At 42.6% G+C, this 25,716-nt stretch overlaps 1 protein-coding gene across 1 annotated transcript in view; it reads right to left on the reverse strand.

The window, feature by feature from the left end:
* Positions 1-2,563: 2,563 nt before the first annotated feature.
* SLC26A4 (solute carrier family 26 member 4) overlaps positions 2,564-25,716 on the reverse strand; it is a 169,310-nt gene continuing 146,157 nt past the window's right edge. The window contains exons 13-20 of the mRNA XM_078680191.1: positions 16,586-16,655; positions 16,386-16,478; positions 16,207-16,302; positions 12,122-12,352; positions 10,074-10,128; positions 8,507-8,652; positions 7,593-7,676; positions 2,564-3,641 (exon numbers count right to left, since the gene is read on the reverse strand). Coding sequence (XP_078536317.1) covers positions 3,618-3,641; positions 7,593-7,676; positions 8,507-8,652; positions 10,074-10,128; positions 12,122-12,352; positions 16,207-16,302; positions 16,386-16,478; positions 16,586-16,655 — 799 coding nt within the window. The 3' untranslated portion in view covers positions 2,564-3,617. The remainder of the gene's footprint in view (positions 3,642-7,592; positions 7,677-8,506; positions 8,653-10,073; positions 10,129-12,121; positions 12,353-16,206; positions 16,303-16,385; positions 16,479-16,585; positions 16,656-25,716) is intronic.

Raw genomic sequence — 25,716 nt, forward strand, 5'->3', positions numbered from 1 at the left:
GGAAGCACATATACACGGAGGGAATAGATGGTGGGAGGGGGGAGATGAAGAGGAAGGATGAAAATGAAGGAGGGTAGAGACTATGAGGTAAATGGGACATGGAGGATACAGGGCTGGGAGGCATATAGAGAAAGGTACGAAAGAGCTCATTTTCAAGTTTGTCTGGTGCAGATGTTTCGAAGTATATTATGTGAACACAGTGCAGCTTGAACCGAGAATATTTCATCCTTACGTTTTACCTACACTTTGCTGCTACTGGGTGCCTTCTTTCAGCTGTGTTAGTGACGCTCGCATGCTGCTTGCAGAAGTATTTACTGCCTGACCTCTGTTCTATGAGTTTAAATGTTCAAGGGCCGGTGGCACCACATTCTTAAGACCTTCTCCAGAGGTTGCTAACTGCTCTCAATTGCCAACCCTGAAATTATTGACCCGCACTGCAAGTGGGGGGACATAATGAGGCAAAGAGCCATTAACAGCCGCTATTGCCTGACGGTATGGGGTAAAGATATAGACTGATAGACGTGTAGCTACCAATAACGAGTCCCCTTTCCATCAAGTGCTTTCAAGTAACATTATAGACAACTAGAGTGAAGCTCGAGGTGAGACACTCCTCTTTACTGACAGCTGCTGATTTTATGGTGTGCATGCCTCCCACGTGAGCATCCCAGTCTGCAAGCGTTTCCCATGGATCACCCTTGCAGCAAGTCAGTCATGGAGAAGCCGCGCACAACATGGCCTTTCTTCGACTCTTCTTTTTACCCCCAACATCGCTTATCTAAAAAAATATATTGAAATACCACTTTCCTCCATCTCACTCTTGCCTGCCTATCCCATCCTGTAAAGGACTTATTAATTCTGCCAGCTTCCACCACACCCTCAGACACTCCTCGAACTCAACCCTAAAAAACATACCTCGTGTCCTGCACCCTCCATGGCCAGCCACACGCCTGCTTCCCTGGTTGTATCAATAAATTGCCTTGTGTGCTACCACCCTCCTCATATCCCTCAAGATCTTCCACACCAACCCCCAAAAAAAAAAAGATACCTGGGGCAATATTTTACAGATGTCCAGGGATCACAACAGCCGTTTGTGCCCACTTTCTGCCACTCAGCAGCACTTGGTGTTACAAATAGTGCGTCAGAACCTTGTGCAGCCCCTTCTGTAATTGAGATCATGTAGGTGCTGCATGTGTGCCAATGCAATCTCAGTGTGGATTTCCCACATGTGCATGGGAGCCATGCCCATACAAATGAGGGCACAGTCTGTCTTTATACCACGGCCATATTACAGATGTGGGCTCAGAGGCAAAGGAGCTGTCAGGGGCTGCACTAACTGTTCCACAAAGAGCACAGTCAGTGCGTCCCTCATGGGAGACCCTTGAAAGACGGGAATGGACCCCCCAAAAAAACCATATAGGTAGGTGCAATCAGTCATTGCACCTGCCTACTGGGGAATATCTGTCCCCCACTGAAGTGTAGACTCATTGCTACCTCCACAGTGAATGTCAAAAAGCTGGTCCACCTTTCACCAATGCGCTGCCCCAGGGCAGGTGCAAGTTGACATCTGCACCAGGGGAATGCAGTAAATGTAATAGGGGGAACTGCTCAGGTCTGAGCCTTGGCACAGACCAGGGCAGGGTTCTCTCTACACAATACAGACTCTGGCATCCTCCTACACTACCTTATAACCATTGACCCTACTTCCCCTTTGACAAACTAGACCGACCTCTTTCTACAAATGGATCTGCAGATTCAAAAAACCATTCTATAACTGCTCTAAAATATGCTGTCACTGGGGGTAAATACATACTTTGAGCTAGTCTTGGTTTACCCAAACCTCATTAGAGAATGTGGCATCTTCTTAATGCCCCATGATAAGAAAATGTTCAAATTTACAAGTCTTCAAATCCACTGTGTGACAAGAGACAGAGTGTAAGTTGATCTTACAATGTATTGAAAGGAGTGGAGCCTTCAAGAGATAGTCCTCTTTGTTGAGCTCAGGGGGTGCAATTAAAACCTTTCTCTATGATGAGCCTTAGGAATCTGTAAATCTTCTCTTGGTTCCTGCCCTCTCCTATCACACTGTGAGGGTGTGTGGGGGATTGTGCAGCGCTGGATCACAAAAAAGCAAGTTTACCCACCACTCGCTGATGGCATGTTGCAGGGGTTCTGACCTTTCGTGAGGACCGGGGGGCTAAAGCCCCCATTGTGATGGTTGCAGTCCCCTACAAACGTTTGTGCATAAGCACACCTACCCTCAGGTTAAAATGGCCCATGTTTGTTTGCTGCACTCTACAGCCCAACACCTGCAAGAGCCTAGAACCACCTGGTCTCCTCCCAATATGTACTTTCCCAGGGGGCACTCTATTTTTTTTCTGCCTCTAGCAGACATTCAACACATCCGATGAGGGAATCTTTACGCTTCTGCCTGTTTCCATGCTGGAAGCTTGTAAAGCGCACAAAGGACTCGATTATTTCACAAGACATGCCTCAATCTGCTGTTGAACTGCCCCTATTGTTGTGAGGACATCGACTTTGAAAATACGCAATCTGTCTCACGGAAGGGACCTTGCGAATACTTGAGGCCCATTTTCTAATACCAACTTGTCCATGTAGCAAGAGAAAACGGTGCCATTGCTGGGTGTGTACCCATGCAGTTTGTATTCTACTATTCTGTTGTTGCCTGGATCTAGCCCAGGAGGCAAAGAATGTGTGTACTGCAATGAAAACAGTGTTTGACTGGCCTATCTCACACCGTCCTCCAATAGGTACAGATGCTGCTTATTAAATAGTACAACATGTTGAGATGGAGTACACAGTGCCAACACTTACAGCCCTCATAAATGCTCCCTTAAATATTTATATTTCTTTGCTAGGCAGCTGATAGGGAAGTAGACCCCCTTAGCCTTCCCCGTCTGCATCTGACTGAATCATCGACAGATACCCACTTTCTCAGTGAGGGTCCATCACCAAATTGCAAGACAAACTTGCTCTTGTGCCAAATGCAGCAACTGATAAACTTGGAAGGGCTAGACCCTATGTCATTGGCAAAGCCACCATGAAGGAAAAAATTAAAATGTAGGATATTGTCACAGAGTCTTCCGAATCCATAGTTATCTGCGTACCACCGTTTAAAAAATAGTTGCTATAATATTAGTTTATAAATTGCATGCACCTTTGAGAAAGACAATGTTGTTAGCAAAATAGAATTTCTAAATAAAAAATTATATTACAAACGAAAAGGGTGATTTTAGATGATCAAAGTCCTAGAAATGATCTGATAAGTATTGTTTCCAGTGCACTGTCAGAAAAGAGGCTCTAAGTGCAGTATATAGGTAATACCTATATCCACTGTATGAGCTTTGCTTTCATGAACACCAGGCCACTGGTGCTGTTGCATGGGTGATCCTCATAAGCAGAGCTGCTGACATTGTCCAAAAATAAATGTTGTGGAAATGTATCTAAATCAGAGGCTTCATGTGCATCTGCTGTTCACCAACGAAGTATCAATGAAGTAAAAAGAGCTTGATAAGTAGTCAAGATGTAGAGTCCATTGCCACGAAGAACTTCAATTTCTTCTTCATCCACCCAATGTGTATGGATTCCCTGGTACCTCTTCATGAAGCCAGTCTGCGCATAGCCTGTGTTGAAAGAAAATTTTAAAAAGTAGTTATAAAATTTGGATTGGATTCAGATTCAATATCCGACCCATATTTTCCTTCTTCTATGAAACAAAATAAACTACACCTGTATTTGGCGAGCTTTCACTAAGACTATGTCCACACTGGCAGGTGCTGCAATGATAGAACATATCTTACCATTCTTATCTATTGTGTCCACCCTGGGAGCATACAGTAGAACTAGTCGATGTGTAAGACATGTTATTGCCCTTAGCAATGGTGTGGCGGAACCTCAGACTCTTAAGACCTTCTAGAAGTGATATGGAAATGGCTACATCTAGACTGGCAGGAAGCACAGTTCTAGAAAGTGGGTTAACACTCTGAGCACTAGTGTGTCCACACTGCCGATCCTTAAAACGGCAACAACTGCCCCGATATGAGCTGCAGTGCCATAAAATGTTATGCTTGCAAATATTCCTAAGGAAATATGGCGCTCTAACGTTTTCCAGGAGCGCTCCTGGAATTCATTAAGAACTCCATAAATGATGGAAGCTTGCTCCAAACGTAGCAATAATCTGAAAAGTCAAAATTTCCCAATTGGACGCAAAATGATGGAGCGAAAAATGCTTAGAAAAAGAAACTCTTGGAAATCCAGCAGTAATTAGGAAATTAACATGAGCAAATATTTTAACTTTTTTAAACTGCAAGACCTCTTTAGGTTAGCTGAAGCTCATAATTTCTGTAGCCCTATTATGCTTCTAAACAGACCAGTGAACACTTTCCTGCTTGATAGCACAAATGAAAGGTCCTAATAATTGTTAATGTGCAGATGGAGCTACAGCCGAGGTCCAAGAGAGCCTGGTGTGGTTCCCTTTTTTAGAGTAGCCACTAACTCTGTAAGTGGATTCAATTCAAATTAACTGAGTGATGTTCTGTCTCAGTGGCTATCCTTAATATGTTGTCATCTTCCTAGATTGACTCAAGATTAAAACTAATATGTTGTCATCTTTCTAAATGGACTCAAGATTAAAACTTTATGAATATCAGGGAGACATCAGTTCAAAAAGATATTACGTGAAGACTCTGATTTCACTTTGTTGAGAATCGAAGATACCAGGTAAATTATATATCACACAATGATAGCATATAGTGCATAACTGCAATACTCAAACATGGTAGATTAATACATTTATTTGGTCCTAGAATATAATCAGGAAAACCAGTTTTTAGAGTCTTTGCAACACTGCCAAGGTCTGAACGACTGACCAGTCTCTGGAAGTAAGAAATGTGTTTTTTCATCTGTGTTCGAAAATGTGATACATCTCTCTGTGCACGTCATAATAGATATCTGATTGACAAATCTGTGCAAATAAGCATTTCAGAGTAAGTTATATTTTTGTCTAAATTATGAATCATTTCTCTTTCATTTGAACAAAAGTGTTGACTTATCAGTTTTTGAAGTAGAAAATGAGCATCAGATTATCTGTGCTCATATGTGTGATGGATCTCTCTTATTTGGAGACAAAGAAGTCTAAGATGTGAATTACAAAATGGATTGGTAGAATTGTACTCAACCTTTTTAAAGTTAAAGTTTCCATCATCATATACTTTACACAGGATTATTTTGAACTAAATTATTTACACATGGATGGTTGAACCAAAAGTAATAATTTGCATTGTGTTCTCCTAGGGGTCATTGTTAAAATGCAGATTGTGTTGTCCTGAAGATGGTCTAAAGGATTCGCACGAAAGAAGACTGAAACATCGACTGTCTTATCCAACTCCTCATGTATTAATATACATTAAGTGACTGTGTTATTCAGTGAAAATATTGGTCACTTCTAGGATTTTATTGGGAGAAGATTTTTACTTATGAAATTTAGGTTGAAATAAGATGTACATTTTTCATTTGTATGCATTTGAAATCCACGTGAGTGTTGAATGCACCCTATAATGTTTGAAGATTACAAAGATAATACATTTTTCAAAAGATATCCCTGTGTTTGTTGTTCTTGACTAAACTGCTTGTGCATTCAGTGCCTACATTTGTGATAAATGCATAAAGGTTCACAGAATGTATTGATATTGAATCTGTGGAATCTGTGGAAAAGAATTGTTTTGTCCAAACAAAATCCCTTGCAGGCACCATTACTTTATACTGTTGATTCTGCCCAAGCCTCCAAGGGTTTATTGGGTTTCCCAACGTCCTTACTAAATACCCTTAAAATGTGGCAAGACTGTGGACTCCTAAACAAATGTTGAGCCCTACTGGACTAGAACTCCCTGAAACACAGGCCACTGAGATGGTTCACTCTTCTTTTTTTATGTCTGAGAGACCCTTGCCTAACTTAACGATGTCTTGTAACATAGCGGTTTCTCATACTGTAGATTTTCCCATAAGTAACTGAGCTTTAATGATGTTCATTCATTTGACTTGTTAAATGGTTTATGCTTTAGTCGACTCATTAAAATATGAATAGATCAATGTTCTAACTGAGTTTCTCATTCAGAAGCTATCTTATTCTCAATTTTCGTAAACAGGTTTCTTACTTCTGCTGTCCTCCATTTTGTAATTGCGTTTAACCCCTGAAAAAACTGAGATGTTTGTAGGACGAGGACTATAGTCTATAGGACAATTACGTCAAAAAAGGTGCAATGTAAAATAAAAAAATGTTTTTGTGGGGGAAAGTCAAATCAGATTACAACTATTGCATTGCACGTTTGCCACTGTAATAAATCTAGAGGCTTCAATTCCTTTCCTTCTTTGAAGCCACTTTCAGTTTCTATGTTTACAGCCCACAAAATGGAGATCAGCATATTTAACCGAAATGGTGGAAGACGTGCTATGGGCAAATGTACGGGAGGGTGGGAAAGGAAAATGTGCTCAAATGTCACCTGGTACTGTGATGCTAGGCTTATTGGCAGAAATTCTACAGTGGTGATGTGCCAAGTCTGTTACCGTTTGTGTCAATAGGCAGCAGTAAAATAACTGGAAAAGGCAGAAGTCTCCCTCCAAAATCAAAAGCTGATCATCTACCTCTATATTTACAGATTTTCCCTCTGTCATGGAAACATGGCGGGAACAGCAAAATAAGGTATCTAAACAAATCTATCCATCTTATGCAGGAACACTTCTAGACACTATGCCCTTCCTTAGCAGGGTCCAAGGTACACAATGGATACCATTACGAGTTTAGTCAAAATTCCGATATCCAGCAACAGGGCTGCAGCCCTAATCAGGATTTGAGTAATATAAGAACACTTCAGGTTTTCACTGTGTAACAGACAAAGGTGGGGAATTGGCTCAAAATGCCCAATCATGAACAATAGGAATTGTTGTATTATTGTCGAAACACTGATTGCTTAATGCTTTTCCCCATTTCCAAGGGGCAATATCCCCTGGTATTCCTACAACCTGGAAGTACCCGCAGTGGTATTCCTCCATAATTTAAAATTGGCACCTATTTGTCATGTACCACTGTTTTTGCTTTGCCCTTGTCTCTAAAGGAAATCACCCTCCTCAGTAAGTATCCATGAACTGGGCCTGAGATGTGGAATGTACATTGTGCAGAGCTTTCACATGTTGATAGATATTCAGCATTTGCAATTTTGGATGACATCCCACCGGTGTTTTCTCCTAATCCATCAGTATGGTAGAGATGACTAAATATATCGGTTTCGGCTATCAAAGGGTCTTTAGAAATGGTACGCCTGTCAGACAACTCCAAATTGCAACTTAAAGCAATTAAATTGTTAAAGCTAAAAAAATCACCCACTTCTTCTTCCCACTCCAAAATCACGACGAACACAACCAACCCCTGCTTGGTGCGGTTGACCACAGATTACTGTACGATCATTCTAGAGTGCCTCGTTTTCCTGTATGCCGCCACAACACTATTTACCACCACATCCTGAACAGCACAGTAAACATAAATACAGACAATCTCAAGGTAAATAAGTTGACTGAGATACCTCTTCCTGAGCATCAAGCTCGTTTTCTAATGGTTCTAGACCAGTGAATTCCAGAGGTTCCTTGGATTCTTGCATCAGTGATATCTAAACATTAAAAGAAGATGACATAATTAGTAAATGCAGAAAGAGAAATACAAAAATGTTTGTACAAGAAGTACTTTTGGTGATCCATATTTATGTCATCCCACTTCATCAGGGTCAATTTTAGCAAATCCTGGTATTTTACCAAACATTCCCCTGGGTTCTCAGACTTGCACATTGTCTTTTTCTGTCTTCAGATAAGGGCTACATGTCCAAGGAGCAAAAACGTTCTAAAAAAAAACAAGGATTGACTGAAGCTGTCCTTGATCACGCAGGGTGAGCCGGAGGTCAACCATTCACTATTGAACGTGGTTTCTGATTCAGAATCTTTAAACTGATAATGAAATTCCTCATCTCTCATGAGAACGTTTGTCTAAAACCATATTTTATCTCAACTCTTCTTACTAAGTGTAAGTCTGTATATAGGCGCCAAAGGGTACTTTTTAGAGAGGTTCGTCTGCAGAATGAACAGGAAATGTTTTCACTTTGTGCATCTTTGTGCATCTTGTACTAAAATATAAAGAGTGGAACAGCTAAAGAGAGAGGGAAGTAGGTAAAGGGCTGTGGTTAGAATAAACTGTGCGCTTAACGAATCATAGGATTGGAAATTGTTTCTAAAGGACTTTAAAGAATGTTTTGGAACTGCACAGGGAATCCCTGCCACTTACACTTCCATGCAGGGAAATAAAAGATCACATGGTTATGAGAGGAAGCCTTCGGAATACACAGATGGCAGAAGGGGGTGTTTCCCACCTGGTCCGTGAATCTCTTTATGTACTAACACCACCATGTAATCTTTTATTGAGTGTCAGCAAGAAGGCCAACCATCTTACCTTCTCAAAGATCGGATCCTCAAGGTCTCGGAACATGTTCTGGCTTTGTATGTAGAGGACGGCGTCATGAACAGTCAGGAAAAATATGTCATGCTTCATATCATTGTCAAAGAACAGACACATTTCAAACTTTTTGAGAACTTCATCTAAAATAAATCAGATATTTAGGGAAAGTTACCGAGCAGTATTACAGTGTGGAACAAGAAACGAGGACCAAAACCTAACCCTTGAACAAATATTTTGCAGGTTTCACTTAATTGATTTACATTTTTATTTTCAATGTACAACAATATGCACGATCTCATACTTTTGCTCTAGGGGAATGTATATAATTTAAAGATGGTCATTGCAACTCATTTGTTGTATTTGGTTTTTCATAATATTTTTCCTCAATATTGTAGGCACTTTGTTTAAGGTGTCACATATCCGGTTACATTCATTAGACAACTGGGCGATCCTGTTATTCATAGCGCCCTGCAATTCTCTTAAATGTCATGGCAGAGGGTAGTGCTGAGGGTTCAAGTGCTTGATTGACATTGGTGAGAACCAGTCCTGAATCTTAACCAGTTAGTACGGGAGGAGGTCCCTAGTGGTGTGTTTAGTTAACCATGCAGCAAGGAAGGGATTTTGTTTCTCAAGTTATGGGACGCCACTTACAATATATAATTTGATCCTTGAATGGGAACATAAGAGGTTGCAAAGCCTTAAGTTACTTTTGTGGAAATATTATTCTATTACTCTGGAATCATAACCTACTATTTGATTAACTGTGACATTGCTTGTGGGTCAACTCCTCCCACTCTGGGAGGGGTAGTGAGCATTTGGAAGTGGCATGGACGACTGGGGTGTTGTGTGAGGCAACTCAAGACATCATTGCAATGAGATACAGTTGCTGCTTGTACCACATTTTCCCTAAAGCTCCCTGACAAGAATGTGTGTTAGCAAGAGAGAAATAGAGTGAGCCAGTCTCACACCCACAACTAATAGAGGTATAATATTGTTCACTACCTCTGATGAAGCTTTACGTGGGTTTTGTGGCAAGAGTTGCAAAGGCAGCTAGAAAGCCAGCGGCAGTGGTGCTATTTCTGATCAATAAGGCTCAAGGCCAAGACACGGTTGTGGGGACTGTCACCTAAATTGCCTTTCTGGATAAAGGATATGAGAACCTGCAATAAGCATCAGGAAACACACTGTGCTTCTACTTGTTTAGTCATGCTGGGCCCCTCAAGAACATTCTTGAACAGCATAGGGAAAGGCCACAATTGATATTCTACATATGCTTCAACGTAAAATCATCTTTGTGAAACCTAGGATAGGCATCTTGCTATATGTGTGTTAAAATACTGATAGCACGTGGTACTGAGATCTGGCGTTTTGTTATGTTTTCATGTAGTGTAGTGTCTAATAAGAAAACTAATACATGAAATAATTTTTTTAATGCTGGACAGTGCAATCTGGAGAATATAGTGACCAAATATAAATGTTACATTGGCCAACATAGCAAAGGTGCAGGGCACTGCAGGCACTCCCTTTGGAGACGATAGGGAAAACAGTCTTTGATACGTACCATCATATGCAGCAATGAAGACTTTCACGTCAATCCTTTGGAATTCTTTTACAATCTAAAAATAAAGGAGGAAATTCCAGTAATTGTCATATTCATATTAATGCATCTGGGGTCTTATTTCTGTACATATTAAATATACTAATTTCTATGTTAGCTATCCAAAAGATTTTTTTAAATGTGAGAAGACCATCAAAAACCCTAAAAATGCAATTTGATAGCGATAGGAATACAACACAATCATAAACATGAAATTAAAAGATTTTTGGCAGACATAGTGTATTGCTTTTTTTAAATGTTGTTTTTAAATAAACATTAAACTATATGGCAAATTTTAAACGATTAAAAAAATCGATCATACACATTTTAGAAGAAGATTAATTTGCCATGTTAGTTAAATAAATCAGCAACATTATCATTGCACACTGAAAGTAATTGTTTAATGCATTAAGAGAGGAGTCACTTTGGTGCATTTGCATTCACAATGCCCTCATGGTCAGGGCAGAAAATTCTGAAATTGATTCCTCAGTATTTCTATATATTAATATTCTATCAATTAACAAGATACTCTAAGTATGCCGCGTTCAAATAGGAACAGCATATTTTATATTAAATGGATCAGTTCTATCTGCACTTCTGAACTGAATCAAAGGTAGCCAACAAAGAAAAACTTTGAAATCAGGTAACATTTAAAGTGAAGAAAAAATGCTATGAAACAATGTTCATAATGTGGAAATTCGTCTGCACCTTAAAATTCTTCTGCCTAAAATAATGGCTGTATTTTTCAGTTATAAATATGGCACCATGTCTATCAGCCACTGGGAGAAAGATGCATGCTGTGTGTAAAAGTGACACTTTAAAATGGGAAATTATCAAATTGAAGAGTTAACATTATGTTTATATAGATTCCACAAAGATCATCATTTAAAATGTCTCCCATTTCCAAGCATCACATTTACAAACACCAGCCATTGTGGTTCCAAGCATCACATTTACAAACACCAGCCATTGTGGTTCCAAGCATCACATTTACAAACACCAGCCATTGTGGTTCCAAGCATCACATTTACAAACACCAGCCATTGTGGTCCCAACGTCCTGTAGACATGGTGCTATATTTATAACAGGAAAATACAGCCATTTGTTTAATTAGGAGTAATTTAAAGTAAAGAATCATGCTTCATAAAACATTAAGATGTAATTGGCTTAATCTAAAGTGGAGAAAAACATAAAGACTTATGTTTAATAGAAATATTTATCTTCCCTTTAAATTTCTCCCATTTTGAAAAAAAGTACTGTGTTTTGCAGTTATTAATATGGCACAGTGTGCACTGGCCACTGAGAGCAAGAGACCTGCTGTAAATGATAGACTTTGAAATATCAGAAGATTAAAAAGAAGTTAATCATTAAGGTGACTTTCCATTTTAATTTTCTCCCATTTCAAAGCCTTCAGAAACATGCATTTGCTCTCAATCTACGCTCCAAATTTGAGTTGACAAGGACTTTTATAGTACTGCTCATTATCAGACCCTATTATCTGCAGCCTGATATTAAATACTGTAAAATAAACACAGACTTCGCTTAACTTTAAAAGGAAACTGTGACCATGTGCTTATTTAAAAATGAACTCAAGGATTCGAGGTACTCTGAAGGTGTCTGCGAGCTACTGGTAGCTCACGATCAACTGATACCTGTTTTATATTGTTCCAAGTAATTGATGAGGAGGAAGAAATATATATTTGATATAAACTAGAGTTTTATAGTTTTCATTATGTAAACTGCATGTAAGCAAAGAAAAATACTTTGCGATCCTCATCATTGAAAAGAAATGTGATTCTGGAACCGATGCATACTTTTAAAGACTGAACAGAGCTACTTTCACGTACAACTCATTCACCTCTCTATTGTTTTACCTAGTACATCTCTCAAACACACCTTGTAAGAAATGCATTCAAATGTATGTGTAAAATTATTATTGTGTTTACAAATGTGGTACTACGATTTCAGATGTGTCAGTAGGCATGAATATTGTACAACGGAACAAAACGTACTTGCTTAATTGACCTCACAGCTACAACATCCATGAAGGGTATGCCTCCAAAATCGAATATGATGCTGTGAATGCTGACTTTGGGGACTGACACTTTGACTGGTAGCTCTGAATTCCAATCCACTTGCACCTCCACCTCCTTGGTTTGGATTTCACTCTCTTCGGGGTCATCCAGGTCAGGATCGGGCTCAAAGCCTTCGTTGGTAACACCGCTTTCACTAATTATACCATTCTATGAAGAACACAAAGAGAAAGGTCCACATCAAGCAGATGGAAAAAATACAAGATAGTCACCACATTCAGACCCGTTATTTCTGTTATTTAATCTTGATGTAAATATGTAGATATCTAAGTATGGTGCTTAAGACTCTAGTAGGATCCACCTTATTAAACACAAAATCAACTAAGCATTGCATTTCTACCTCAAAAAGTACATGCACAGCCCCCCTCTGGAAACCATTTTATTAGGAATGTAAGTAAATGTAAGTAAATAAAGGAAATGTACATTTTGAAAAATAGTAATGATTATGTGTAGCTGTTCTGCAAAGCACTATTTAAGTATAATTACTACAAGCCTTGCTGCACCCACAAACACAGAATTCTCAGCACCTTTCAAGGGAAGTTACCCAATTTTCTGCAAGTGAATTTTCTACTAACAATTTACTTTAGGTCCAGTGGACTAATCAGTGACTGTCAGTACGACTCAATATCTCACTCTTAGCTCACCACCACCAGTGCATGCGTGTTGACCTCAGGGCAATCATGATCTTTGCCAGAAGTCTGTCCCAGGGATTCTCATCGCCATCAATGTATGCTCCATGTTTTAAGGGCGATCAGATCTTCACCTTTGGCCCTCTTTTGCTCTCTAACCACCACTGTATGCTGCCTGCCCTGAGGAATCTTACAACCTGTGCAAGCAGATTTGTCCATTACCCAACCCAAGCTAATGATCTCTACCAAGAACCAACACTGTCTGTGAAAGTTTCATGCCATCACAGTGTTCCCCACAGGATCCAGTAGATTTTCTTTTTGCTTGGAGCACATTCAGGAGTCATCACCTATTTATCCTCAACCTACTGCATTATCCACAATCGTCATATCAAAGTCTATTTGTTGTGTGGTGTGGGCCCCATTCAAAGTGACTTTACATTACAGGAGGGCTGGGCAGTCTCCCCATAATGACCACAGCACTCAGAGGATGGCCAGGTCTTAGCAACATGCATTCTGGTATGAGGGAATGCACATGGAGAGAGACATTAGTGGAAAGGTTTTTAGCAAAAGAAAATGGTGTGATTCAGAAACCATTCTCAGAGAAAACGGCGATCATACATGCACACATGCAGTTTTCATGACAAGAAAAGAATGACTTCTAGGCAAAGGGTCCGGGCCATGTCCTATGTATTTTGACAAAACTAGAAAAGTGTGCACATTGGTGTGCGACTCTAAAGTTTTGATTTTTCATCTTCTTATAAATTTCTCATCATCATCACAGGTGTTTGACTCAAATGCTAACTTACCAACCTGCCCACGCTCCCTGCTCAGTGCTACGTATCAGGATCTGTCTTGATTTTGAAATGTGGGGTTGGCTGCTCCCTGAAACTAATATCATAGTTCCTCTTACCTAATTTGTACCAAAATGTACCTCTCTCTCTCTCTATACATATATATGTGTGTGTGCGTGTTTATGTTAGATTTATTATCCTAAGTGGACATTCTATTGAGTGTCATAGAATATAAAAATATGTATGTTTTTTATTAGTTTTGACATTAGCCAAGACATTGTTATTTTACTAAAAGTATATGTATAGCATACTTTCTTCATACTTTCTTACAGGGGCTTTTAGGCAGCGCTCTACCTCCATTAGCCTGTTATTGTGTCATTCACATTTTTCCCCTACCCACTACAGTATACTGTATGTGGCAGCTCTTCAGCCCACTTCAGCAATTGGCTAATTTCACTGTGAGTGATGGCATTTCTTACCTTTTACAAGGAGCACCTCCACACACAAAGTAGTTCCCTTCAGTGGCCGATACTACTATGGCAATGGGCGCTTTTTGAGACCAAAAACATATTTTTGCTTTTAGCCAGCTGCGGTCCATGCAGGTAAAAGCGGTGGGGCCGTGTAGGGGGGATTTCGAGGGATGACGCAGATGGAAAATTAAATAAATAATTAATTTCCCCTGTGCATCGTCCCTAGAAATCCCCCCCCCCACGCCACCCACCGATGATACCTGCACAGACCACGGCTGCTTTTAGCCAATTTCTTTCTTCAGAATGATGATGATCCGGCAGCTTCCCTTCCCTAACAATCAGGGCCGGACTAAGAACCGAAACCGGCCCTGGCAAACTGCTCGTTTGGCACCCCCTGGGGTGAGAGGGGGACCGCTGAGCAGTTTGCGAGGGCCGGTTTCGGCTAATTTTGTTACAGGGGGCAGATATTGCCGACCCCCGGTAACAAAAACGGCCCCCCCAGGGGCCCAAAACCAGCCCCCACCCTAGCGGCCCACCGGGGAAACGCCCGGTGCCCGCTACGGCCAGTCTGGCCATGATAACAATAAAGTTTTGCAAAAGCCATTCCAAAAAATGAAAACATTAATTCTAGCTGCCGCCCACGCAATTCTTATGACCAGTGACTTAGCAGGGGGGGGGCGTCTTCCCCCGGCACTCCCTGGACTTGTTTGCCCGCATTCCCCTATGCCCCCCACCCGGGCTCTTACGCCCGCCATGCGCGGCTAAGCCTAGCTACGCCACTGCTTATAACTTTGGGTGGCCTGGAATACTCTGAACAGTCACACTTGTATGAGTGTGCTGGTTAGTGTTTCTGTTGGTGCTATGATTGTGCAAGCTGCAATAGCCTCGTGAGAAGGGAACTGGCACTTACTTCTTTAAAAAATGAATCACTACTTATTATATTCATTCACATTTCTATTTTTCTATTTTTCTGACAGTTCAACTAGGCTCTGCTCTTCAGTTTTTTCAATACCAATCTTAAAAATGAAATCTAAAGTTAAATTAAACACAGGTTGATGGGGGCCGCCAAAATGACAGTAGCTGCGGCCTGGAAGAAACCAGAGGCCCCATCCCTATCCCAGTGGCATGTACGATTGTGGCGGGCTTTGGCTCTAGAGCGAATGACTGATATCGTTGAAGACACCAGGAAAGGTTTTGATTACATTTGGTCACCATTGGTCAGTTACCTTTCAGAGGGGCTCCCTTTGACAGCTTGCAATCCAAGACTTAGGGCCCTCCACTTATTTATAATCTAACTGCCCTCTAACGCCGTGAGGTATAAATACTGCGCTGATCATCGGGGCGAAGACCTGGTACCCCACGCCTCACACCCATTTCTCTTTGCTTTTTTATTTTCACCATGACATCTTAGGTAGACTTATTCCTTTTTTTCTTTCTTAAGGTTCGCTAAGTTTCCTTTTCATGTTACTCTCTTGGGAGGGTAGCTGGTTATTAGCTAACATTTCAGGGAATGCGGCATGTCCTAATGAAACTGCGCCATATATTAAAAAACTCATTCACCTGGACATGAGGATAAATTGTAATTTTTATGAACAAATTGTATACCTGGGCGGATGGTAATGTTGAGAATTGTTGCATATGTACTGCTTTTGTTGCACTCTCTGAGAAAATTTCAATAAAAACATTTTGAAATAAACACAGGTTGATTTCCAGGGGTTTATTACTGTGATGCTGTTCAAATCAGTAGCGCAAGCAGTGTGTCGTGAGCTCTAGTACAAGTAAATAGACATGGGCCCCCGGATGCTATTAGAATTATGAAATACAGCAATAATCAGGGTTCGGTGGGCTCTGGTGCCACTGCGCCTGCTGCACCAATGAAAGCTACACCATTGGCTATACGATACGATTCGATTCCTGATTTGTATGGAACATTATGGTATGTACTATTTGCCTGTTTGCTTCCTATATTCTCCCTGTAAAGCGCTCTGATACCCGCAAGGGTCTAATTCGCGCTATATAAAACCTTCAAAATAAAATAAATTGGTTCACAATGATATAACTTGAAAAAATAAAAGTGCAATGACCAAGGAACAGGAAAAATAGTTCTGGCTTACCCTTGTGGCTCTTAGCTTTCCTTTCTTGATGAGGTTCTGGATCAGGCTTAGCGCCTTGGCCCGCTTGTTGTACACTCTGATGGCGCTGAACCCCACCTACAGGAAGACGAGGGGAGAGCGTGAGAACGCGCACAGTCACACCAAAACACACAAAAAAACACGAGAAGCAAATGACTTACGATGGAAACAATGGTCTTTCTAAGGCTGTCAATGTTGCCGTAGAAAAGCGGGCTTGAGAATCGAATAATCTTCACTCCTTCCGGCTCAACCACCTGTGAATAAAAGTTTTAAGAAGTCAAGCTGACATTTATTGCTCGAAAGCACCTGTTACTCGCATGGCAGAAAGGGTATTAGGAAAGAGAAAACCTGAAATGCGTACATTTTTGTAATCCTTGACTGACTTGTAGATGTCGGTGCCAGGCACATTTCCAAGCGATCCACTGCTGGGGCTAACAAACGACATAAATACAGTTTAGTCAGTTATGCATCAGAACTCTCCCAAACATACATGATGGGCCCGTCATACCCCCAGTGCACTAAAGCAAAGTAGTGCTCACGATAATGCATGTGCTGAGTACATCAAGGCGTGCTGATGGCACCTAATTAAAGAAGGCAGAAGTAAATCCTGGTGAAAATTTATTTTTGACATAGCTGTCTGAGTTTCTCGCTACAAGCACAGCCTGCCAGGGGCAAAAATATACTTCCCCAGATCTATGGAGGAAATTCTATTCATTATTTTGTTGGGAGTATTTATATAGTGCAGCTAGCTCAGAGGGAATTAGAGTGTTTTGTCCAGTTTAAATACTTTATTTGACAACATTTGTCATAAAAGCATATATCCCTAAGCTAAACAGAATAAATACTACTCTAATAAATTTTAAAAACAATTAAAATACATATTAAATTTTATAACTAGTTGACGAATAACTCAATGAGATTTTACATATATAAAATCGAGTCACAGCAAAGGATCTTATAGGAATAAATTTGCCATTGTAGATGATTATTTACAATTTTAAAGTGCGCGTGCGTATTAGCCAGGCCCACCCCATATATTTGGCTACAGCAATTGCAAGATTGGGGGCGCAATTTGATTTCAAAATCCTTAGCGCCTCTAGATATTTCCTAATTCCCAAATTCCTGCAAACCGGCTTTAGCCATCTACTTCTTGGGGCAGCATATAATGGGCAAGCAAACAAAAAATGTGGGATGTCCTCTACATGTGCTGTACAGTAAGAGCAAGTATTTACATTACCGGGGGACCATTTAGCCGTAAAAGCATTAAGGGGCAAAGAGCCAATTCTAAGCTGAAAGTACAATTTCCTGTCTAGAGGCTTAGCAATCAAATCCCAGTACTGTTCAAATTTTGGAACAGTTTTAAATTCCAGAAACTGGGATGTCAATACGGTTGGTTGATTGGAAATCAATACAGTATTATTTATCATGTCCCAATACATTTTTTTCAATAAAGTTTTAGATGGAAAATCATATGGGTCTACTGCAGTCCACAGGTGCTCAAGGTGCAATTTTTGGAGTAATTTCCTTACTTCTTTAAACCACAGTACTTTATGGAACCTATCAGAATTAACAACATCCAAAAGGGCAGCTGCGTAATGACTCAGTTCAGGAGTAGTTTTTACACGCCTCCAATAGAGGAGGGGACGCAGTCTGACCGTATCCTCGATCTTTTTCCTCCCTAAATCATATTGAAGCGGGGTCGAGGGGGTGCTCTGGGGGACACCAATTATTCGGCGAAGAAACTTGTTTTCTGCAACTACTAATGGATTCAAATTGGTGAACCCCCATAATTCTGATCCATAAAGACAGGCACCCAACACTTTCATGCTGTAAATCTCCATTATCGGTTGAATAGGTCTTGTTAATGAAGATTTATGTTTTTGGGCTATTGCTCCTGCCAGCTGGTTAAATTTTAGCACCACAGAGTCCATGTGGGATTTCCAATTCATGTTGGCATTTAAGGAAATGCCTAAGTAAGTGAAAGCACTTACTTCCTCCAGTAAAGACCCATTGTAGTTCATTTTCCCCTTGAATTTCTTTGCGGGATTCAAGTTCATAAATTTGGTCTTTGATGTGTTTATTTCCGGGCCCCGAATTCGGCAGAAATCTCCAAAAGCAATTATTAACTTTTGTAATCCGCTAGGGGTTCGCGAGACCAGAAAAGTATCATCTGCAAACATTAGCACTTGAACTCGCTCCCCATCTAGTAGTGGGGCATCTGTTGGAAATTGCTTCAGAAAGTCAACTATGCCATTAATATAGAGGGAGAATAAAGTGGGGGCCAGAACACAACCCTGTCTTACTCCTCTGTCCACAGGCAAGGGTTCCGTAACATCTCCCTGTGCACCCCATCTAATCCGGGCGTAGTTGTTCTCATGCATCCTTACAAGCAAAGTCAATAATTCGGGGCTTATTCCAAGATCCCGCAGGACAATCAATAACTTTTGTCGGGGGACTAAATCAAACGCTGATTTGAGGTCAACGAAAACAGCAAATAATGGGCCATTTAGCAAGGTTACGTTCTTCCAGTACATAGTTAAAAAATGGAATACCTGGTCGGCAGAGCTGGTTAAAGGGCGGAAACCAGCTTGATACGGGGAGAGGATATCCTCATCATCTATCCAGGCTTGCATTTTGTTTTGTACCATCCTGCCCATCAGTTTTTGTGCACAGTCAATAAGACTGATGGGCCTGTAGTTGCTTGGTAAAGCCTTGTCCCCTTTTTTGTAAACAAGCATTATTTCCGCTCCTTTCCATGTTGCTGGAATCTTTGCTCCTTGTGCAATGGCGTTACCAAGCCATACAAAGTATTTGCACCATTTTGCCCTGTCCGATAAAAACACGTCCGCCGGTATTCCATCGATTCCTGGCGCCCTTCCTCTGGATACTCCATCCATTGCCTCATTCACGTCTTTCAATGTAAATAGTTCGTGGGTATAAAATACCCTTGCTGGAAGAGCTTCAGTTTGTGATGCCAAATAGTCTGCATATTTTGGTTTAAAAAATCCACCCAAGCCTCCTTAGGTACATGATTTTTGGGACAATCGGCTACTCCCCCAGAGCCCCATTTTAAAATGGCCCAGAACTCTTTCTGATGTTTATCAGCACATGCTTTCTTCAGGTCTAACCATACATTCTCATCCCACAGTTTTTTTGCCTTTATTTGTGTTTTCCTATATTCATCCCTAGCCTTTAAAACTCCTATTTTAGATCTCAGTGCTACACTAAGATTTTGTCGCGCTAATCTACAAGAATGGTCATACCAACCTCTTTTTATTGGTGGTCTAGCTCCCTTATTCTGCTTAGTTTTTAAAAAAAACTGCTTCTGTATATTAGAAAAGAACTTTGGCTGTGACACTTCAATCAATTGTTTAAATTTTTTTTCATTTATGAGGGTCTGTTGTCTGGTTACCTCTTCAGTGACTATCCCCTCTAGGGCCTGCATATCCCCAGGCTTGTCTACCAAAGTTGTCCATTTGATATGTCGAAGATTATTAGATGTAACAATGTCTAATGACATGAGATCCCTAGCCGAATTTGTTGATTTAGCACCTTGTTCCAGACTGAAGAGCAGGCACAAAGGATCTTGGTCGCTCTCCAATCTTGGGATCACCTGCATATCGACCACTTTATGCCAGCCTCTGACATCTATAAGAATATAATCTATCCTACTACTTGATCTTAAATTGTCAAAGGTGTGCTGACCCTGTAGATCAGAGGAGGTTCGGCCATTTACTGCCCTCAGTCCTCTGGATAGGCATAAGCTTTTAGCCTGAATTGCCACTTCTGTCCATTTTTTTACCAGCGGGAGGTCTAATTGGGGAATTCCCCATTTAGTATCCTCCTCTTGTGTCAGGTCATTATCCTCACATCCTAAGGGTTCAAATGTTGTATTCAAGTCTCCCCCCACCAGAATAGTATACTGCGTTGGTAGAGTCTCTAAGTCATTATCTAATGCTCCTATCACATCGGAAACTGTGCCCCCTTGGGTTCCCCTTGCATAGATGTTATATATTGCCAAATTATAACCATCAGCCCAGGTGAGCACTATAGAAAGTAGGTCACTATTAATAATGCGACTCTGCTTGATGGTGCATTGCAATAATTGGCGTATCCATATAATAAGACCCCCAGACGGCCGTCCCTTAGTATTCTTTTTCGCAGGTGCATAAAAGTTTAAAAAACCCTGTCGAAAGACTGGTGCCACTGACCATGTTTCCTGTAGGATGATGACATCATAATGATCAATGAACTCACACCATTCGGGAGTCTCTAATTTGTGATGGATACCCGCTAAGTTCCATGAAATGAACTTAGTACTACCTTTCAACACAGTGTTCCCTTTATGTGAAAATATACTTTGATTAAGGGGGAGCAAAGGGGATAGAGGAGTAATTTCCTCATTGTTGGTAATTGTATGAATAGCTGGTGAGCTATTCACGATCAAGCTAGAAGTATAATCTCTGAGGTCAGAAATCTTACCCTCACAATAATCTATTTCTGGTTTCATTTAAATGTTATTGGATCTATGAATAACCTCTACGACCTTAGATTTTCCTATGCTCCACGATTCTTCCAGTCAATCACATTGGCTTAGGCCTGAAAGGGCCGAAAACCTATTATCGGTCGAAATACCCCAATTATTCCTATTTTCTAGGATTTTGGCTTTTCTAAGTACAGGGTTCCACTTCGTTTTCAGCATTGTTGGATTTAGCATGTTACCTTTTTTTATATAAAAGAAATCCAACGTTAATGGCACTATATCAGTGGATCTACGCTGAGGGGGGTATATATTAGCTAGAATATTTGGCAAAACCTCTGGGTCAGAAAAGTGCAGCACCACACAATATCCCTTAAGTTTTTTGATGCCACCCCCAATCCATTCAACTCTTCTAGCTTTAACTACTTCCTGTGCCAGCTGGTCCCTGCCACCCGGTTTAAAAGCCATGTTCTTTGATAGCCAATGGAGTGATTTGTTTATCAAAGAAGGAATATTCTCTACTTGCCCTGGTTCCAGTCGAGGGACATTTGCTAGGACCAATATTAATGGGGAGGCTTCCACAATTAATTCAACGGGCCCCCTCTCTGAGTTAACATCTTCTTTGGTACCTCTAGAGCTCGGCCCTGCAAGGTCCCCATTATTAATATCTGTATCTGGATCTGAATCTCTCAAATCCCCCCCCTTGCACTGGTCTCCTCATAATATTTCGGGGGGTATTTGCAAATAAGTTCGACCCAGGAGCAATTTGGGTAATGTTTGGATCAACTCTAAGTGATTCTAACAGGGGGGTTTTCGATGTTTCCTCTAATGTTTTTTGCAAGAGTACCCCAAGTCTGCTAACCTCTTCTGTGAGCTGGTCTATTTTGTTTAGGAGCGGTTTGGTTATAGTTCTGATCTTATTATCCATGGCATTCAACAGCTTCTTAAATTGGTCTTCATCCAGATGGAACTTTCCTCCTTCATTGCCCCTAATATCATCTCCACTATTCCCCTGGGGGGAAGCATCGGGACGCTTTTTACTTGATCGAAGGCCGCCCCGTTTTGGTATGTTCTTTCCCCCCCCCCCTTTGCTACTCTTGGGGCTGGGACCGGTATAGGGGGCTCCTCTTCTAAAGCAATAATGTCAGTATCTTGCACACCCTCAGGTGCTGGTTCAGAGATGGCCACTAGAGGCTGGGTCAGTGGATTGTTGTCCGGGATCTGAAACACCTCATTGCTAATATCAAGTACAGGAGTAGATAAAGACGTGTTATCGATATGCAAGTCAGGCGAATAACTCAATCCCAATGATGATCTCCTGTCTGAGTTAATTTTGGCGACCTTCTGAACCATATAATTGTCTATGGTGTTAATAGAAACTGTAGAAGGTTTAGATTTAGACATTGTCCAAACAGTTTTAGCAGGATACAACTATGGAGGTCCGTGGGGTATAGCGTCAATGTAGTATCATGCAAAGGGTATGGGAGTTTGTAACTTACTTGAGTTTTTTTTTCCTTTTGCACAGGGTTCTAAGCCCTGCCCCTGCCTCCTCGTGCCGATGAGGGCCGTAGAGGGCCCGCCCTTTGCCCGGGCTTCGCCCCGGGCGTCCCGCGACGCGGGGGTGTCGGGGAATTTGTAGCGCCTCCTGGCGCGTCCTTCCCGCGTTCTTTGTCACCAGTTGTGCGCCGCCGCGTGGCCTGCCGGGTGTTGTAGTCCCCGGAGCGGCGGCGCGGTGTTCGTGGCCTTAGTGACTCTTGGCGGTGGCGGCTGGTACCTTCAGCAGACTCTCGGCGGTGGCGGCGGTAAGTTTTGTGGCTCCCCCGCTCTGCCGGGTTGTCGGGGAATTTGTAGCGCCTCCTGGCGCGTCCTCCCCGCATTCTTTGTCACCAGTTGTGCGCCGCCGCGTGGCCTGCCGGGTGTTGTAGTCCCCGGAGCGGCGGCGCGGTGTTCGTGGCCTTAGTGACTCTTGGCGGTGGCGGCTGGTACCTTCAGCAGACTCTCGGCGGTGGCGGCGGTAAGTTTTGTGGCTCCCCCGCTCTGCCGGGTTGTCGGGGAATTTGTAGCGCCTCCTGGCGCGTCCTCCCCGCATTCTTTGTCACCAGTTGTGCGCCGCCGCGTGGCCTGCCGGGTGTTGTAGTCCCCGGAGCGGCGGCGCGGTGTTCGTGGCCTTAGTGACTCTTGGCGGTGGCGGCTGGTACCTTCAGCAGACTCTCGGCGGTGGCGGCGGTAAGTTTTGTGGCTCCCCCGCTCTGCCGGGGTGTCGGGGAATTTGTAGCGCCTCCTGGCGCGTCCTCCCCGCGTTCTTTGTCACCAGTTGTGCGCCGCCGCGTGGCCTGCCGGGTGTTGTAGTCCCCGGAGCGGCGGCGCGGTGTTTGTGGCCTTAGTGACTCTTGGCGGTGGCGGCTGGTACCTTCAGCAGACTCTCGGCGGTGGCGGCGGTAAGTTTTGTGGCTCCCCCGCTCTGCCGGGGTGTCGGGGAATTTGTAGTGCCTCCTGGCGCGTCCTCCCCGCGTTCTTTGTCACCAGTTGTGCGCCGCCGCGGGGCCTGCCGGGTGTTGTAGTCCCCGGAGCGGCGGCGCGGTGTTCGTGGCCTTAGTGACTCTTGGCGGTGGCGGCTGGTACCTTCAGCAGACTCTCGGCGTTGGCGGCGGTAAGTTTTGTGGCTCCCCCGCTCTGCCGGGGTGTCGGGGAATTTGTAGCGCCTCCTGGCGCGTCCTCCCCGCGGTCTTTGTCACCAGTTGTGCGCCGCCGCGTGGCCTGCCGGGTGTTGTAGTCCCCGGAGCGGCGGCGCGGTGTTCGTGGCCTTAGTGACTCTTGGCGGTGGCGGCTGGTACCTTCAGCAGACTCTCGGCGGTGGCGGCGGTAAGTTTTGTGGCTTGTGTTTTGTATAAATAAGGGAATTACAGGACAAACTTGACGGTGACTGATGACAAAGGGATGTTTGCAGAGGCAACAGGGAACACATTTCCCCACAATGGGGAGAGTATGTGGCCTAATGGCTAGAACGGTCGACCTCGAAGCTGGGGAACCGGGCTCGAGTCTCAGCAGGGATTCTCAACATCCTGTGATTCTGGGTAAATCACTTAATCTCCCTGTGCCTCACAAAAATGAATGTGGCGGAGCTGAGAATCTACCACTAGAGACTCAGTATGAAAGAACTCGGAAGCAAAGAACAAAACCTTCGAAATGCTGGAGCCTTCTCACGGGCTGTCCAAAAGAGTACGAGAGACAGGACAGTTTTTCTGTGTAAGCCTTGAGTAGATCAATGGTTCCCATTTATATTCATTGAATCCAAATATATTTCAATTGGATACTCTTAAAATGTTAAAAAAACACATTTACGGAGGGTCAAGGGGAATAATTTATCGACCTGTCTAATCGCGCCCCTACTCTTAAGACATAAACAACGGAATAGAGAAGACTAGGTCCATTGTGGTATGCTGCCAAGGCGGTAACCGGTATCATGCAGGTACGTGTGTGAAAGCGTGTATTGAGTCACCCTGGGCCATGGAATTCCCATCAGACCACCCTCGTGGCGGAATTACATCATATGGGGATAAGTGGTCGCTCCATTCGTCGCCCTGACCATCATGTGACGGAGCGAACGAGGATGACGACATATTAGCCACAGTGTTGCTCAAAGAATGGTGCTAGATGGGTGCAGTGCTCTAAAGGTGGTGCTCACTAAAATTGACTACCTACACTTAGGATTAGCTAGTAAAGGGTGGTGTAGGTGTCAAGATTAAAATCACGCCTGGTAGTTGAGGAGTTGAACTACATTATGGCGCTGTGCAGAATTTACGTTCCGCACAACAATGAGCATACTAGAGCGGGGCCTCTATTTCCCGAGCGGTTGCCGGGTGAGGTGAGGTCTTCACCCACACAAAGCTGGGTGAGTATCACTAGTAGGAAATGCCTCTATGTGATGGAGCTAGTATGCTCATTGTTGTGCGGAACGTAAATTGTTTACCGCAGGTATGTTTGGCCTATGCGGTGTCTGTGTGGTTATGTGGATTCATGTGTGTTACCGAATACATGTGTGTAACTTGATACATGGTATGTACTTTCCGTTTTTTAACAGGAAGATCATTCTGTCTACAGTGGACACTTGGGGCTCCAGGGTCCGGGCAGATAGATGACCCTTTCAAGTACACTGCATGTGATTTAATTAATTTCACTTTGTCACTTTTACATTCATTACCGCATGTTGCAGTAGCTAATAACTTATAAGGTCCTGAAGAAAGCTGGAGTATTTTTTCCATCAAGCTGAAACTAGTTGACCATTCTGCACAGCGCCATAATGTAGTTCAACTCCTCAACTACCAGGCGTGATTTTAATCTTGACACCTACACCACCCTTTACTAGCTAATCCTAAGTGTAGGTAGTCAATTTTAGTGAGCACCACCTTTAGAGCACTGCACCCATCTAGCACCATTCTTTGAGCAATACTGTGGCTAATATGTTGTCATCCTCGTTCGCTCCGTCACATGATGGTCAGGGCGACGAATGGAGCGACCACTTATCCCCATATGATGTAATTCCGCCACGAGGGTGGTCTGATGGGAATTCCATGGCCCAGTGTGACTCAATACACGCTTTCACACACGTACCTGCATGATACCGGTTACCGCCTTGGCAGCATACCACCATGGACCTGGTCTTCTCTATTCCGTTGTTTATACTCTTAAAATGTGCCATGGATCCACTATTGCGGACCAATATTCGGCAATCTTGGCTGGACTGAAGGAATTGCCAGTAGAGCGGACTAGCCCTAGTTACTCAGAGCAAGAAAATCATCGGCTAGATGCTACTGTCGCTGTCCCTTTCTGTCTAAAGACAGATGCAAAGGGGCATGAAAGTGGTGTGGGTCCAATTAGTTCTGCAGTTGTTGCTTACTGATGTGCTCCGAAATTTTCCAGGAATCTGGGAGTTTCAATGCATGCGTAAACAAGCTGTGGCGAGAGGGTGTAAAGATGAATTCTTGAGAAGTGGTTTGACCAAAGATTTCCTA

Source organism: Lissotriton helveticus, chromosome 1_1 (assembly GCF_964261635.1).
Source record: "Lissotriton helveticus chromosome 1_1, aLisHel1.1, whole genome shotgun sequence".
NCBI lineage: Eukaryota > Metazoa > Chordata > Amphibia > Caudata > Salamandridae > Lissotriton > Lissotriton helveticus.